The sequence below is a fragment of the Rissa tridactyla genome, chromosome 1 (assembly GCF_028500815.1).
Source record: "Rissa tridactyla isolate bRisTri1 chromosome 1, bRisTri1.patW.cur.20221130, whole genome shotgun sequence".
NCBI classification, from domain to species: domain Eukaryota; kingdom Metazoa; phylum Chordata; class Aves; order Charadriiformes; family Laridae; genus Rissa; species Rissa tridactyla.
In genome coordinates, this window is record NC_071466.1 from 141,489,591 (window position 1) to 141,505,886 (window position 16,296).

Sequence of the window (16,296 nt, forward strand, 5' to 3'; positions counted from 1 at the left end):
CTAGATGCATTCAAGGACTTCCACATCCTTCTTCAGTGGTGGGGCCCTGTGCTGGATTTGGCTGGAGATAAAATTAAGTTCTTTTCACAGTGGCTTGTATGGTGCTGTGTTTTGGATTTGTGCTAAAAACAGTGTTGATAATTCAGGGATGTTTTAGTTACTGATGAGCAGTGCTTACACAGCATCAAGGCATTTTCTACTACTCATGCCACCCCACCAGCAATTAGGCTGGAGGTGCACAAGAAGTTGTGAGGGGACACAGCTGGGACAGCTGACCCCAGCTGACCAAAGGGATATTCCATACTGTATGACATCATGCTCAGCCATATAAAGCTGAGGGAACAAGAAAAGGGATATGTTCAGAATGATGGCATTTTGTCTTCCCAAACAACCATACTACGTGAAGGAGCCCTGCTTTCACAGACCTGGCTGAACACCTGCCTGACAATGTGACGCAGTGAGTGAATTCCTTGGTTTGCTTTGCTTGCGTGCGTGACTTTTGCTTTACCTGTCCAACTGTCTTTGTCTCAACCCACGCGGTTTCTCACTTTTACTCTCCCAGTTCTCTCCCCCAGGCCACTGCGGGAGGGCGGGAGGCAGTGTCTGTGTGGTGCTTAGTTGACAGCTGGGGTTGAACCACACCGGCCCAGAACCGCGCACTGTATTCAAGGTGAGGCTGCACCATCTCTGAACACAGCGGGATGACCACCTCCTTTGACCGGCTGCTTATGCTGTGTTTGATGCACGCCAGGATGCAATTTGCCCTCTTGGCTGCCAGGGCACACTGCTGACACATATTGAGCTGCTGTCGACCGACACATCAGGCTGGGTGATCGAGCTTCCATGGCAGCCAGATTACATCTGCCATCAGCAAAAGGCTAAACCTGGCATTTTCAATTGGCAAATGCTGCTATGAGCTAGGATATTTCCTCTAACAATGATTCACAGCGCAGTGTCCACCTAGCTGCCATCTCCTGCTCTATGAAAGCATTAGTCATGCGCCAATTCAAAAGCTGGGTAGCCTAGGGGTTGTCTTCTTTAAAACCTAAACTAACTACTAACCTGACTAATTGCTAACCCATTCTAGTTGCTGCCTTTGCACATTAGGCAGGGTCCTGTTTCAGCAGCATTCCGTACCTTTCTCTATGGATTGGGGAAATGTGTCCTCCTTTCAGATGTCTGCTTTTGAGAGTGCTGCCTCTGGACTCCACAGGGCTCTCCCCATGACGTGCCATGGGTCCACCCTGAGAGCTTCACTCTGCTTCCTGGTGCTGACTTCTGAAGCTCTCTATGTTTCTTCCCCTTTACACTTCATGTAAAAAAACTAGTCCTTTCCAAATACAAAGGGAGGAAGGGCGGGGCTAGGTGTCAAGATTTGGAAACTCAAAGTACTACTAATGCCAGAACCACTTCCCGACGAAGGTGACCACATCAAGGTCACCACCTTACATTTAACATGCTACTATCAAAAGATCAATTAGAAGTAGGTTCCCCTTCTCAGTGCGAGTTTCCGAATGAAAGAAAGAGCAAAGAACTTCCTCCTGAAGGTTAGAGAGGGGCGGGAGCTATGAGTTGTTATCAGTCCGGAGTACCATTTTAAAAACAGCAGCGAGAGGAAACAAGAAGGGGGAGCAAGAATGTCAGAAAATCTCATTTATGCTGACTTGAACTTGACTGAATCAACCAGGCCCAGGCTGCAGAAGGTCACTGATGTCCAAGGTAGGTCAATCAGTCTGCACTGAGCTTTCTTTGTGCTCTTCAGCCTCCCTCCCACATCTTTTGAGTGAGTGTCGTGTGTTAAAAAAGTTTTTCTCCACGCTAGGTTTCCCATAGCAGAGTCTCAGGCAATAATTCCCTCCCCCAGAGAATTTATTTGAGTAGTACAGCAGCAAGGACCGCTCGAGCTGGGTGCCTGCGGAGAGGGCCCCAGAACAAAGACATTCCTGAGCAATTACACCCTTACAATCTCTCTATGCATCTGCCCTTCACGCACTCTTCACGCGACTTGCGTGCACCCCTTGGTCCAATGGTAATTTATGGTCTGGGGTCTTCTTATTCCTCATTAGATTCTTTGTCTGCCTCTGGGCAGGCCGTTAACTGTTCTTATCTTGTAGGTTTGCAGCCTCTGCAGATGGTAGTAGCTTCCTTATCTCCTAATTATCTACAGCACTTTTAAGCTTCTCTGCTTATGCCTTTCTGGAAAACCCCCATCGACTCCTTTCTTCCATGTGTTCATTTTATTTATGCATACTATTTCCCAGGGATTACACATTTCTTATAAAAAAAGAGTTCAAACACTGGCTTCTGTGTTCTTTTCTTTTTCCTGCAGTTTGCTGTTTTCTGTTTGATAGTGCATTCCCTGGATCAAATGAGTATTCACAGAGGAATGAAATTAATTTCATAAGCCAGAAGAAGGCACTTAAACTCATAGAAGACGTTAACTCTGCAGGTGATAGAAAGAAACGGGCTCAGTGCTGTACATCAGGATGACTTTGAATGGTTCATAAAATTGCAACATCATATTTCTTTCTGCTCACTTTTTATCTGTCCTGCCCTACCTTCCTTCCTTCCCCGCATGCTTTCTTCCATACTCATTTGCATTTATTATCTGCAGATGTTAGAATAGTTTTCACTTTTTTCACCATCTCCTCATCGACTAGTTACCCCCTTCGAGTTTAGCATGATCTGCAGTTTTCAGATTTGCTTTGACGTTGTAGTCATTCACAGCACTCATGTGTGGATGTGAATTGAATAAGATAAGCAGACAACCTTAGACAGTTTTCTCCACTTCTGTTTAGATTTAAAATGCGTGTGCATGTGCCCGTGTCTCCTCTGTTATTATCTGCCTGGAGCAAGTCCTGTAGCAAGGTGTGACTGCAATGGACAAAAATATTATTCGGGCATAGTTAAACACAGTCCTATAAATCAGTTGCTGTCATGTGTTTATCATTTCTCATCATTTCATTCATTTTTGTTCCATTTAAGTTGTTTCTCAACTTCCTCTGCTCTCTGTTATTTTTGCCTGGTTTTAGGTTCTACATATGCAGAAGTGAAAGTGCAATCCCTAGATACAAAAGTTCCTGCTAGCTACACATCGTCTGGTGAGTATTTAGCTGTCTGCTAAACTGCTATGAATTTAAAGAATTAGAGGAGAGGAGGCTGTTCCATATTTTCGAAAAATGTAGTGATATAAAGCTGTATGTGAGACAGGAAGATACAGTTATCACCATGACACTCAGGGTTTTATATAACTCTGACATAGCTTCTTCTTGTCAACTCTTTTCCATACTGCAGGAGCCTAGTCTACACCACCATTTACTGCTTCCCCTCTCTGAACTTTTTTCTATATGCTTTTTGAAATAGGAGTAGTAGACCTGCATGCACCATTGAAGGCAGAGGCGAATCATGGATTTATAAAACCATGCAGCTGACAAAACATCCCTGATTTTTGTTCATTTTCCTTCTGAATAATTTCTAAAGCTGAGGTTGTAGAGTCCTCATCCTAGGAGATATTCAAACCCTGAGTGTATGTGGTCCAGGACAACCTGCTCTAGCTGATGCTGCTTGAGCAAGGAAGTTGGACTTGGTGATCTGGAAAGGTCATTTCCAACCTAAAGGACTCTCTGACTGTGTGGTCAGGACAGAAGACTTGAAGTTCACAGACCTCCTCTAGAACTTTTTTATTTTTTTATTTTTAATTCCCACTAGATCTGTTACCTTCTAGTCCCCGAATGCAAAGATATCTTTAAGAGTGGGATTACAAAACAGCATTAGTAATCCAGCTGTCTCACACCTGGTGTGAAACAACTCTTGGAAGTTGTTGGTATGTCCATTTTTTTATTTGGGCCATATGTCTTGTTGTCCTTCAATAATATATGGTCTGCCTGTAAGGATTTCATTCTCTCATAGCAGCCCTTTTTAGCTTCTTTTTAATAAGCGCCCTCTCCTGCCTGTAGTTCCCCTCTTTTACCTGTTAGTGCTCTATTTTTCCTAATTTGTTCTAGTACTATGATGCCTCTCTTCCTTTTAACCACTTCCTCACACACATAGCATATTGGGATGCTGTTCACTTACCCAACCACAGGTGTCCAGAGCCATCTGGGAAGCATCAGGACGTTCAGTCTGGCTTCAGTATGCAAATTGGGAAGGCCACAGATTCTTGGAGGTCCTGTGTAACAACTTCCAGGTCTGTGCAGTTACCTGATACCTGGGGGTATCCCAGATGGCAGAAGCCACCCATTTTCAGGTACCTGACATCTGACTATTTTAGACTAGGATGGGACATTCCAGGTTTTCCCATCTCATTTTTCAGACCTCTAGGATATGTGTACAATGAGGTGTTCTATAGCTGTTATGTGCTTCTTAAGGCTTTATTTAAATGAGAGTCAGTTTTGCATCTTCTGCTTGACTGTTTCTACACTCTGACCTTTCCTTCTCCTGAGGACACAGTGGTTTTGAAGTCACATGTAATGGCAATATCACCCTAAACTGCTCTTTAGCCTCTATCAGCTTCCCTTTCTTCATTTGAAGAGTTACTTACAACCATCAGCCCTTACCAGCTGGTTATTACTAATGTCAAAAGTTACGTAAAACCTTCTAGAAGTCATGTCCATCATCTTGACTCCCTTACAGTCAAAATGAAATCTGTTCCTCCAGAGTGGTTGGACACACTGCACCAGATGTGTCCCAAATTCCTCAAGAACCAGAATTCTAGATCCTTACCCCATCTTCTCAGCCAGGGGCTAAAATGCTGCCTTTTCATTTCTCCCTTCAGCCCTGCACAGGGCACTGGGACCGTTTCAGATTTGCCACCTTAGGATTCCCGGTCACCAACTTCCTTCCTAGATGATTCCATTTTGCCACTGAAATTTCTCTCCACCCTTCCCGGTCTCGTTGGTAACCACGTGGACTAGGGTCTCGGTAGACGGTTTGCACCTTTCCAATGGATTTGTTGGTTAGTGCCATCAACATGTTTTCGGGGTGCAACCGTTTCCTGACCAAACCTCCTCAGGCAGAAAACCTGACAGCACAGAGTTCATCTTCAGTGCCTTCATCTGGTTTAAAATCAGTCTAGTTCAATAGTACACTAGGTGTGACAGCTTCTTGGCGTTTCAGTAATTCCAACCGCAATGCACCATAAACTTCAAAGACAGCAGACAGGGTAAGTAAATACTCTGGCCGATACGTGAAGCAGGAAGAGATGGAAAGTTCTCCTTGACCTTTTAATTCAGTGTCTGATGAGTCCGGTCAGCCACCGAACACACTGTTTGTCCCCTCTTGGAACTGCTTGTGCTCTATAGCACCCGGCCGCTACCCACTGAGTTGGCAGACTAATGAATATTGCAAGGATCCCCTGAACAAAAGTCCATAAAGAACAGTCAAAACAGAAAGAGGAGACAGTTCAGCTCCTCTGAAAAATCTGCTTTGTTGAGAAGTATAACCAGCCAGGACCTGTATCGGGTAGGTTGATTGGGTTTTGCTTTCATACAATTTTGGAAGGGGAGATAAGGATCCCAGTGAGCATGTTACTCCAGTAATAAGTGCAGTGGAATTTACTAAAGTATTCCAGGCAATGGCAGAAGGGTTCATGGTGAATATCTGTGATGGAAAAAACCGTGTGTGCACAGCATATCTACCACAAGAACAAACATCTGAAGGGACAGCACCGAAGGGCTTTGCTTAACTTGAAAGAGTAATCTCAGTGTGAGCCTGAAAAGGGCATCTGTGAATGAAGATGAAGGGTTCCTTTTCCAGTTGTTGCCCTAATCTTGATTTTTTCCGTCTGTCTGTAGGTAAAAGCTGTTCCTCCAGAACACGTGTCGCTGTATTTGTTGCTGTGATAATTCTCCTACTTGTCTTGGCAGTGTGTCTGATACTCATGTGTAAGTCCTGCTAAAAATGTAATAACTGTAATTAGTTTGTGACTCTCCCCCACGCACTGACATCTAAATCATGACATCCAAAACCAGTAGCAGCAGAAGGCTGGTTTGAAGGCAAAGGACAGGAGTTTTTAGCCAACTGTGGCTGTAAGAGGAAACCTGTAAGGGTCGAGTGGCTTGAAAGTTTAAAATTCCAAAAGAAAAAAAGCCCAAGCCCAATTAAAAAAATGACAATGTTCAAACAGTATGTAATTTATTATACAAATGTTTTGAAGAAGCAAGTCAAGATTAGACAATGCCTATGAGTATTATGTTTGCTATCCATGAAAATATTTCAAAGCCATGATCTTCTATCATGTCACCAAGATATCCATAACACCAAAAATCTTTCACCAAATATTAATAAAAGCTCAAGTAGCTAAGAGGTGGCTTAGCAAAGAGGTAGAGGTAGCTAAGTCACAACTTAAAGGAAGTTGTTTGCACTTTACTCAAATAAAAGCCGAGTAGTAGGTCTCTCTCCATGTATATCACTGAGTCCATAAGAATCTTTCAACTACATAAAAAGATATAAAGTTTTCTTTAGCAAGAAAGCTCAAACAAATGGAGATAACCATTGGGGAAAAAAAAAAAAAAAACAACAAATTTTCCGAGAGCCATGTGGTGCTTTCCTTTGAATATGTTCAAGGAATCATTTTTAAAATTCACGCGTGGTTGCATGTTTCTTTTCGTCCTTTAATAGCTCAGCAAGCTTAGGAGGCTTCCACTATCAATCGCACCAAGTCCCAGAGGTTGCCACCGACTCAGAGATGCACACGGAGAAACTCTTTGTGAGGACATGCTGAAACCTTTGATCCATGGAACTTAAAAAATTCCATGGTTGGGGGAAGTCAGTGTTTTTTTCTTTCTCAGGGCAGAGGATAAAGAACAGATGCCTGATGGTGCTCTGGCCTTTATAAATGTAAAACACGGCAGGAAGGGAAAAATTGAAAAAGACCCCAAAACCTAAGCCAGCACAACATAACAAGGTGAAATTACCAGCATTTAATAGAGCTTTAAATCTGGAGTTGAATGAGGAGTCATTAGACTTTGATTCAGGGCTGCTTCAGTTACAGGTACTTTGTTGGTTTCAGTACTGCCTCAGTGAACCGAAAAAATGCTCCTAAGAAAATTGAGATCTAGATCAAATTAATTTTGAATTTCAATAGCATACAGTTTTCACTTGTACTCCAGATGTTAACTGTTGCCATTTTTCCTGTTTGATTTCTAGATTTTAATTTTATATGAGTTTTCCGTGTGGTTTTGTTTTGCCAAAGATACCACTGCTGACAAACAGCTTCCTTAAATGAGCTAAACTGTCACCTCTTGATATTGCTCCATCATACAAGAGCTCTGCAGGCCAGAAGGCATCTTCCACTTGCGTTCACAAAAATGACAACAATTGTACCCAGTGGAACCCAACCAGAAATTTTTATGATTTTTATAGTAGATTGATACTATTTTCTGTTTCCTTGTGAGAAAAATGTATCTTCTAGTAAGTAAAAAAATGTCCCTGCAGTTCATGAGCTGGTCTTTCAAGAACAGGCAAGTCTGACTTTGTTTCAAATGCTCCTTCCTATGCATTAAATTGTGCTCTTTTCTGAAACCGGGAGCTGATATCCAGCCTCAAGATAAAGGCATACTAATGCATGCATGAAAAACATACCATTTCAAACTGATTTTTCTGTTTCATTTTCTCTTCTTGCTCTAGGGATTCAGTGAAAGGCAAAGAAAACCTTGCTGTTCCCAGTTAGCATATGACTAAAGCACCATAAAATTCAGTGCTAAGTTGCTCCAATTACAAAAGAATTCTTGCTTTGTTAGCTTTTGGTGCCTTTCAGCCGTTTTCACTAGTGCTGCTCTCTGAATCTCTCAGGCGGATTTCAGAGTTCAAGGTGGCAATATTCCAGGAGGAAATCTTGAGCCACCATTTCCGTGCTGTAAATTGATTTCCACCCAGTAGGAGAATCAGGAGGGTGCTGTTCATTTTTGTAATGCATTCACACAATGCATTCATTTCTAATTTTTCACAGAAATACATGCTTTAGAATTACGTGAGGTAGTTTTAGTACCGGTATTTGGTACTATTATACACTAAGGACTTCAGGGTACCTTTACGAGCAGTACTTCAAGCTTCCACCCACAGTCTCAGGCTATATGCAAAACCCAGCTTCTTCATCTTCTGAAATGAAATGGTCCTGCCTCTACGCAAATGCCCGTAGCATGGAGAATAATCAGGAGGAGACAGAGACGTGCACACACGTTTTCACTAGTGCTGCTCTCTGAATCTCTCAGGCGGATATCAGAGTTCAAGGTGGCAATATTCCAGGAGGAAATCTTGAGCTATATGCAAAACCCAGCTTTTTCATCTTCTGAAATGAAATGGTCCTGCCTCCATGCAAATGCCCGTAGCATGGAGAATAATCAGGAGGAGACAGAGACGTGCACACACCTGCAGGGCTATGATCTTGCTGGCATCACGGAGATGTGGTGGGATGGCTCCTGTGACTGGAGTGTTGGAATGGAAGGATACAGGCTCTTTAGGAAGGACAGAGGCCTCTTCAGGTACATGATTGGCATGGGAAGAAGACCCAGAGGGAAGAGGGGCCCAGGAAAGCTGGTTAATATTCAGCGATCAGCTCCTCCAATCTCAGGAGCAATACACCCCAACAAAGAGGAAGTCTAAAGCCCTGATAGAAGTAAATCTGGCCAGGGACGTCAAGGGCAACAAGAAAAGCTTCTACAGGTACATCAGTGATGAAAGGAAGACAAGGGACAACGTGGGCCCTCTCCAGAAAGAAACAGGAGACCTGGTTACCCAGGAAAATGGAGAAGGCTGAGGTACTCAATGACTTTTTGCCTCAGTCTTCACCGGTAAGTGGTCTATCCACAACGTCCAAGTCACAGAAGGCAAAGGCAAGGACAGGGAGAACGAGGTACTGGCCACCGTAGAAGATGACGAAGCTCGAGACCATCTGAGGAACCTCAAGGTGCACAAATCCATGGGACTGGATGAGATGCATCTGCAGGTGCCGAGGAAACAGGTGGATGAACTTGCTAAGCCATCATCCATCATACTTGAGAAGCTGTGGCAGTCCGGTAAAGTTCCTGCTGACTGGAAAGGGGAAATATAACATTCATTTTCAAAAACTGAAAAAGGGAAGAGCCGGGGAAATACAGGCTGGTCAGTTTCACCTCTGAGCCTGGCAAGATCATGGAGCTACATTTATGTTAAAATAACAATTCTTTTTTTTTGCCAGAGGTGGGTACAAGGCAAAAAAGGATTCTCTGTAGCAGAGGTGCTCATCTTTCAAACTCAATAGTCACTTTGTGTCAGCACAGTTATGGCTACACTCTGGTGGGATGAGCCCCTTCCAAAGTATCGTTCCTACTGCCCTATAGGGTCTTGCATCTGTAAGGATGCATAGGTACAAGGCAAGTGGTGCTACCCCACATAAGAGCTCAGGATTGTCACCTTCCTTGTTGACAATTGCAGTTTGGATGCTCTGGGCTAGTACGTCATCCTTTCACTACCAACTTGCAATGTCCAGAAGAGACGAGGTGTCATCCAATTTAACTGCCACTCCACTTCTTTTCCCTCATCTTATTTTTGAGCTTACTGCTTGTAAACAAAGTTCTTCCTTTCATATTCTGTTTCTTTTACCGTTTGCCTCTGGTATGAAGTCTGCAGAGATGTCAGTTCTTTCATGCTCCGTGCTGTTCTGGTACAAATTTCTCAGATCTTTTATATATATATATATATATATATAAGAACTTATATATATAAGTTCTTTCTCAGAACTTATATATTCTGCTTTACAAGGAATTTATCAAAGTTGGTTTCAAGTATAAGAATTCTACCCATACAACTTTTAGTTTAATGTTTCTTTACTCTTATTATTCATCCCTTCCTCCTCACTGCTACACAGAGCCATCTGGATCAACATCATCCTCCTTTAGCCTAACTGTGAGTGATCCGTGAACAGTTTCTAAACTGATAAAACCAAAGCCCTGAGAAGATAGGAAAAACACACACAAATCACATAAGCTTCTCCAGTAAACTAAGTTTAGTTCGTCTGAGACGTCAGCTATTTTCTTCACCCTCTCAAAAATTTTCTTTCCCTATTCCTCTGTGATAAATTCATGCAGTCTAGCTTGTCATCAGATGACAAAAAGGAAGTTGTAGGCCTCCCTCCAGGCTCCCTTTTTATGGGAGTCAGAAGCCTCCTGTGAAGCACAAATCCCTCACAAGCGCTGTGTCAGAAGAAAGAGGAAAATCAAGGCTATTTCAGCCTGGGTATCTGCTTTAAAACCTCGAATGAACACCATTGTCTCACTTTGCTCTGGGGAAGCAACACTGTTAGACCAGCTTCCAGCTGGGGCACAGCTGTGCTCTGCCTGAATATCTCATCCCAGCTGTCTGGAGTAGGAGCAGACTGGGACTGCAGCTCCAAGCTGTGTGGCAGCATGCTTAACCAAGAACAGATTGGCTTGAGCACTGATCTCTCAAAGATGGCTCTTATTTCTTATTGCTATAGTTACTTGTATACTCCACATTATAGAGTACATACTGTACAAATACCATACAAATCCTCTACGTGTACTGGACATACTGTGCATTTACTGCTATTCTGATTTTTTTTTTGGTTAAGTTTCAGCATTAGGTTCTTTGCAAATCTGGTTATGGAGCAAATCATATGGTACTACAGTTTTGGAGTTTTTTCAATAGAGGGACAAAAATGAGAGGAGTAGGCATTCTGTGTGGGGTGATGGTGGGGGTCAAAGAGGTCCAGAAGAGCTATGACCGTGTGTGGCAAAATGGTCAGACATTCAAAGCAGAAATTCTACTCTTCTTTCCAGACCGTCCAACGGCAAGCAGCCCAGCTGACTCAAAAGCGTTCTCCAACAACTCTGAAGATGCACGAGGTCGGTAACCCTCTGTCATTCAAAAGACAGTGTCCAGAAGCCTGATGGATTGCCTTTTAAGAGAAGGGGGGTGGGGGGTGGGGGGAAGGGAGAGTGTCTAGATTTTGTTCAGAAGAAAAACAAACAAACAAAGAAACAATCTGACATATCAGGAATAAATAACCTTATCCCGTACAGTCACAGGACGAGCTCTCAAGGCCAGAAACATTTCACATTTTCACCTTCCTTAAAAGTAGTGCTTGGGCAGCACTGCATTACTGTTTCAGAGGGAACAACTGATTACTCTCTCACGCTAGCGCAGAAGAGCCCATGGGTATGTGAACAGACATGAATATAACAATCCCTTTGGTATCACAGCACTGTAGTGAGCATGATGGATCAAAGTACATACACTGCTTTCCAAAACCCCCTCCATTCTTAGCCTTTTAACTAAGTGCAATTCCCTTTTGCTGTTTACGAGCTGCTGGAAAACCAACAAAACTGTATCACGCAGTCCCTACCTCGCTTCCCAGGTCCCATTCTCTGTTCCTTCCAGTACCCTCCCTGGCAACGGAGAGAAATGTTTTTTCATTCAATAGCAGCACTTTTACCATATTTTGCAGCAGGCAAATCAGAGGTTTGCAAACTGAAAACTGCTTTTTGCTCTGACCATTTCTCTTTATCTCCTGAGCAAGGATTTAAAAGACTGGATAATGTTATCTGTGATTCCACTTCTGTGATTCATGCTTAGTGACTCTTGGACTGGTATTTTCTACAGAGACTGGCACGCATCCCCAGTGGTCGAGTGAAAATGACAAGCAGAAACGCACAGGTACTTTTCTGGCTGTGACTTCCTCTCTTACCTTTCTTTTGTAATGGCGTCCTTTTGTTTGTGTGAACATGGATTTTTCCACACCTCTTCTCCCGTCCTGCAGGCTGCCCCCGAAACTGGGAAAAACATGGGGAAAAATGCTACTACTTCTTTCAAACGCAGGAAACCAAAGACTGGAATGCCTCCCGTAAAGAATGTACTGACATGAATTCAGACCTGGTGGTCATTGACACCAAGGATGAACTGGTGAGATCTGAACTCAGGGGGCTGCTTCTAGGGTTGCCTGACCTGTACGCCAAAGGGCTGACGGGTTACACTTGTGTCTTCTCATGTTAGATGTCCTTGCGGGTCCATAATCTACTGCTAGCCCCCTATACACCAGGCCCCTCTGGATGGTACCAAACACCTTCACAGTAAGACGCATCTTGGTGGTTGAAGTCCTCCATCCAGAAGCTTCTCTCTGCAAGCATGCTCCCGTGGGAAGAGCAAAGTGTCTGCCCAGCTAACTTATGTTTTCAAGAGATTTAGCACACAAACCAAGACCAAGCAAGTCGAACAGACACTTCTTTGTGAGATCCATTGCTTTGACAAAAACAGAAAGGGCTTTCCCATCACAATCAGAATAGAACAGTGTCTCTAGGTATCAAGTCACGCCTGGTGAATTACAATGTATAGCTTTAATGGTATCACAGTTGTGTAATTTTTCTATTTAATCTATTCTTAAGAAGCCCCAGGAAGAGGGATGAGATCAAATAAAAATGGAAAAATTCAGCCTCTGAAGCTGTGGAAAGAGATGGTGTGGCTGGATGCACACTGTACTTTCCACAGAAAGCTGGGGATTTTGCACTAAGCTTTCTGTGTACCTCTGGTGAAGAAAACATAATTTCAATGTATTCCCATTGTTCATTTCCTTTCTAGGATTACCTTGTGTTACGATCAAAAGCTAATTACTACTTTCTTGGTCTCACATACTCTGAGAGCGAGAAGAAGTGGAAGTGGATTAACAACATGGAACATAGCACAGACATGTAAGCTTATTCCAGCAAGTCACTGTCATGTAACACCTGGAAACAGTAGGAAAAAAAATAAATATCAAGAGCCAAAACCAGGGAGTACAAGAGAGATCAGGACCTGCAATTTGTAGCAACCAGATTCCTTGAGATTCAGGTGCTTCAGCACATCCCTGTGCTGTCCTGTGTCCTCCCTATGCCAAGGGGCCTGCAAGTCACCAGTGGGACCACAGGCAGGTCACAGCAGGAAGGCAAGAGAGGACACAGCTGTAGTTGTGGTGGGAAAGGAGGCATCTGACTAGATGGAGTTCAGTGGGGAAAGAAAGGATATGGGATGGAGGGACAAGAGACAGTGTGATGTCAGCACCACGGAACGGAGGCTACCAAAGAAGGGGAAGGCCTCTGGAGGGAAAGCCTAGCCCATATACTTCTGTTGGGGTCCGGGGGAGAAAATTAAAGAATGGGAGGGAGACTCCAAGAAAGCAGCTTCTAATCCCACATATTATGACAATAATATAATTTAGCAGCAAGGCCAGGTGCCACAGTGTCTTTCATGGAAGTGATAGTGACTGCATTGCATCCAGATAAGTTAGGAAGGCAACTAAATCTGCCTTTCTCTCCCTTTTCAGGTTTAATATAGAAGGAGACTTTACTGACTATTTCTGTACTGTCATTGGACATGAAAAAGTAGAAACTGCATCTTGTGATGGATCCTCAACAACACAAAATATGTGTGAGAAAGCTGCAAATCTTTTAGAAGAGCAGAAGGAGAACTGAACGCAATAGGGTTCAGGCAGGTCATCCCCAGCTTCCTGCAGGAACGGCAGATGGGATTTCTCTCCTTTATCTTTAGCCGTCTAAAAATCTAGTCAAAGGGTCTCACAGGCTCCCTCTAGACACCTTGCCAAGCTTAGCATGTTCTTTCCCCAGGTGGGTGTCGGAGACTGCATGAATCCCCCTCTAGAGGAGCCTGCATTTCCACACATTATACAGCACAGAGCATGGCTAGTAGAAGCAATATCATTCATTTTCAATGATATTTCAAAAATAGCCCGGACACAAGCCAATAAGGATGAAGATTCTGACTTTCTTTTCTTTCTCTCTTTCTTATTTCAAATTGAAAACCTGAAAGCAGCAATTTCAGCTGTGCTGTAATTCAACTGGATACTGTGAATGAACTGTCTGGTGCTCTCCTACCCTGTTAGATGACAAAAGTATACTCAACTCCAATATAGGACAGGAGTCTGGGATAGGAGACAATGCCAGACCTGAAAATTAGCCACAGGGACAGGTACCTATAGACAAGCACATTCCTACAGATTAATAAGAACATGGATAGCATCACTGCTTAGTGGTTTAGGAAGTTCCTTGGAAATGGATCTGACTGTGGCAGGTGAAACTGCGCTGAGTTGCCAGTGAAATGTAGAGATTACAATTTTCTATAGCTATCTATCACAGACAATGAAGATTTTTGTCATTAAGTTCAATAATACGAGAAGAGCAACGCATGACTGTTTCTGTAACAGTTTCTTCCTGTCTCAGTGTATTCTAGATAAAGCTCTTAGGAAATTCATCCTGAAACAAACCGCTTTGTATGAGGATGTACGTTGAGAAATTACTGATGGAGAGCGTCAGAAAGGAGAAAATGTAGAAGAAGCTTCAAGAGCAGGAACAGAAGCTGTATCCAAGGGTATTTTAAAAATCTCCTCTAAAACTGTCCTCAGAAGTACCCATCACCACTCCCCCTATTTGCAGTGGCAGAGATTTTTGATAGGCAAATAGCTTTACCATACAGATAGCCACACTCAGGATTCTCACTGCATTTCATCTTGAGAGAGAGAGAACTCTTACAGCATGTCAATACTTTAGCTGATTCATAATAGTTCAGGATTCCTGCTTGAAATTTACAAGTTGCTTTTGACCATAAGGATAATACCATGTAAGAGTAGGGTGCCATTTTTCTTTTCAATCATTTGATTTGTACTGTATCTTTCGTTGTTTCTTAGTGCATTAAGTTTAATTCCTTTTATTTACAACACAAACACTCACAACACACCTTGAATTCCTCGTTCTCATTTCCTTCTCTTGCATTGCAAAATTCAAGTTTTGCAACCGAGAAGAAAACATAGTGTCTGTGAGACAATGGACAATCCTACATGGTTCTTTCCCCAGGTGGGTGTCGGAGACTGCATGAATCCCTCTCTAGAGGAGCCTGCATTTCCACACATTAGGAGTCTGGGTGACTTGCTCATACCAGACGCCTGAGTTTCAGGCAGCCCCTGTTAGGTGATAGGAGTCCAACCTCGGTGATAGGGGTGATCACAAACAGATCCTATCTCTCACAGACACATGCCTATACACCCATACATTCTCAGCCCTGCCTGTGCTCAAGGAGACACTTCAAAGCCTTGCCATGCACTGGTCTTCCCTGCAGCCACAAGTGAAGGTTAACACATACTTCTAATTTGGGTCCTCTAGAAAAGTGCAACCATGCTCATTGCCATGTGGATATGATTGACAGGACAAAGTCAAATGTGTGTATGTATAAACCTTACTCTGTAAAAGGTTGTCTCTGTTAAAAATCACAACCTCAATAGCAGACAGCTCCTACAGGTCAGTCCCAGTGAAATTCCAGAGCAGCAAGGAAGCAAAGAGAATAAGAAAAGCAGAAGTGAGAAAACCCATGGCTTGAGATTAAGCCAGTTTCATGGGTGAAAGTAAGAGGAAAAAACCAAGGGATGCAAAAGCAGTCACTCCCTCCCTCCCGCAAGCAAACTGATGCCCAGTCAGTCTCTGAGCGACAGCCACCTTGAAAGCCAACCTCCCCCCACCTTCTTTCATTGATGAGTAAGACATTATATGGTATGAAAAAAACCACTTTGGTCAATTTGGGTCAGCTGTGCTGGCTGTTTCTCCTCCCACCTTCTTGCCTACTCATGGCAGACGGAGGCAGGGGGCAGAGTAGGGAAACAAGAAAGCCTTGATGCTGTGGAAGCACTGTTCAGCAGCAGACAAATATCAGTGCGTTATCAAAACTGTTTCAGCCACAAATCCAAAACACTGCACCGTACAGGCTGCTGTGAAGAAAGTTAACTCCATCCCAGCCATGCCCAGTACAATCTCCACCCCTTATTCCCTATCATTTGCATCATGCTCATATGCCATCATCAACACCCACCCCATCCTTTGATATAAACACAGATGTCATTCCCCTAAGTCTACAGGCCATCCCCCTCAAATGTTGATTCCAATATCCACTCAAATATCCATTAAAGTCTGTTCAGTTAATTAGTCCATAACTTGGGCTCCATCTGTTACGGTGTCGCTCAGGACAGGAGAGGTGGCGTGTTGTCATGGCTTGTTGGGTGCTAAATACAGTCTGGGAAGGGTTATTGCTCTGTTGATTTTGTTGTCTTAGTTTTTAAATAAACCTTAGCTTTGCCATTTGGGATTCTTTTATCATCTTTTGCCACACCCACTGCAAGGAAAAAGTGGAACATTGCACACTAACTCTGGCTTGGGCAGGGTCTCATCCTGATGCCACGGAGCAGGAGTCCCAAACCAACCCAGACCCAACTTCTGTGGTTGGTGCCTGCAGACAATTACATGGCTGGTTTTAATTCTTTATGCCATT

The 16,296-nt window shown here is 43.3% G+C and overlaps 1 protein-coding gene across 4 annotated transcripts; it reads left to right on the top strand.

The window, feature by feature from the left end:
- Positions 1 to 1,513: 1,513 nt before the first annotated feature.
- On the top strand, positions 1,514 to 16,085 carry LOC128915167 (C-type lectin domain family 5 member A-like). 4 transcript variants are annotated; one of them, XM_054215181.1, is made up of 9 exons: positions 1,535 to 1,719; positions 3,033 to 3,101; positions 5,793 to 5,882; positions 10,776 to 10,841; positions 11,599 to 11,652; positions 11,756 to 11,898; positions 12,571 to 12,680; positions 13,292 to 13,459; positions 13,593 to 13,650. In XM_054215181.1, the coding sequence occupies exons 1-8, from the start codon at positions 1,638 to 1,640 to the stop codon at positions 13,437 to 13,439; spliced, it is 762 nt and encodes a 253-aa protein (XP_054071156.1). In that variant the 5' UTR covers positions 1,535 to 1,637; the 3' UTR covers positions 13,440 to 13,459; positions 13,593 to 13,650. The 4 variants fall into 4 exon arrangements, with proteins under 4 accessions (XP_054071164.1, XP_054071182.1, XP_054071156.1 ...); XM_054215189.1 differs by lacking the exons at positions 12,571 to 12,680; positions 13,292 to 13,459 and having other exon boundaries at positions 1,514 to 1,719; positions 13,593 to 16,085; XM_054215207.1 differs by lacking the exon at positions 5,793 to 5,882 and having other exon boundaries at positions 1,530 to 1,719; positions 13,292 to 13,735.
- The last annotated feature ends 211 nt before the right edge of the window (positions 16,086 to 16,296 follow it).

Bases quoted from the DNA above. Each gene is read 5' to 3' on its own strand.
- LOC128915167 (XM_054215181.1), top strand. From the start codon at position 1,638: ATGTCAGAAAATCTCATTTATGCTGACTTGAACTTGACTGAATCAACC. The intron at 3,102-5,792 runs GTGAGTATTTAG...GTCTGTCTGTAG, and splicing joins TGCTAGCTACACATCGTCTG to GTAAAAGCTGTTCCTCCAGA. The intron at 10,842-11,598 runs GTCGGTAACCCT...TATTTTCTACAG, and splicing joins CAACTCTGAAGATGCACGAG to AGACTGGCACGCATCCCCAG.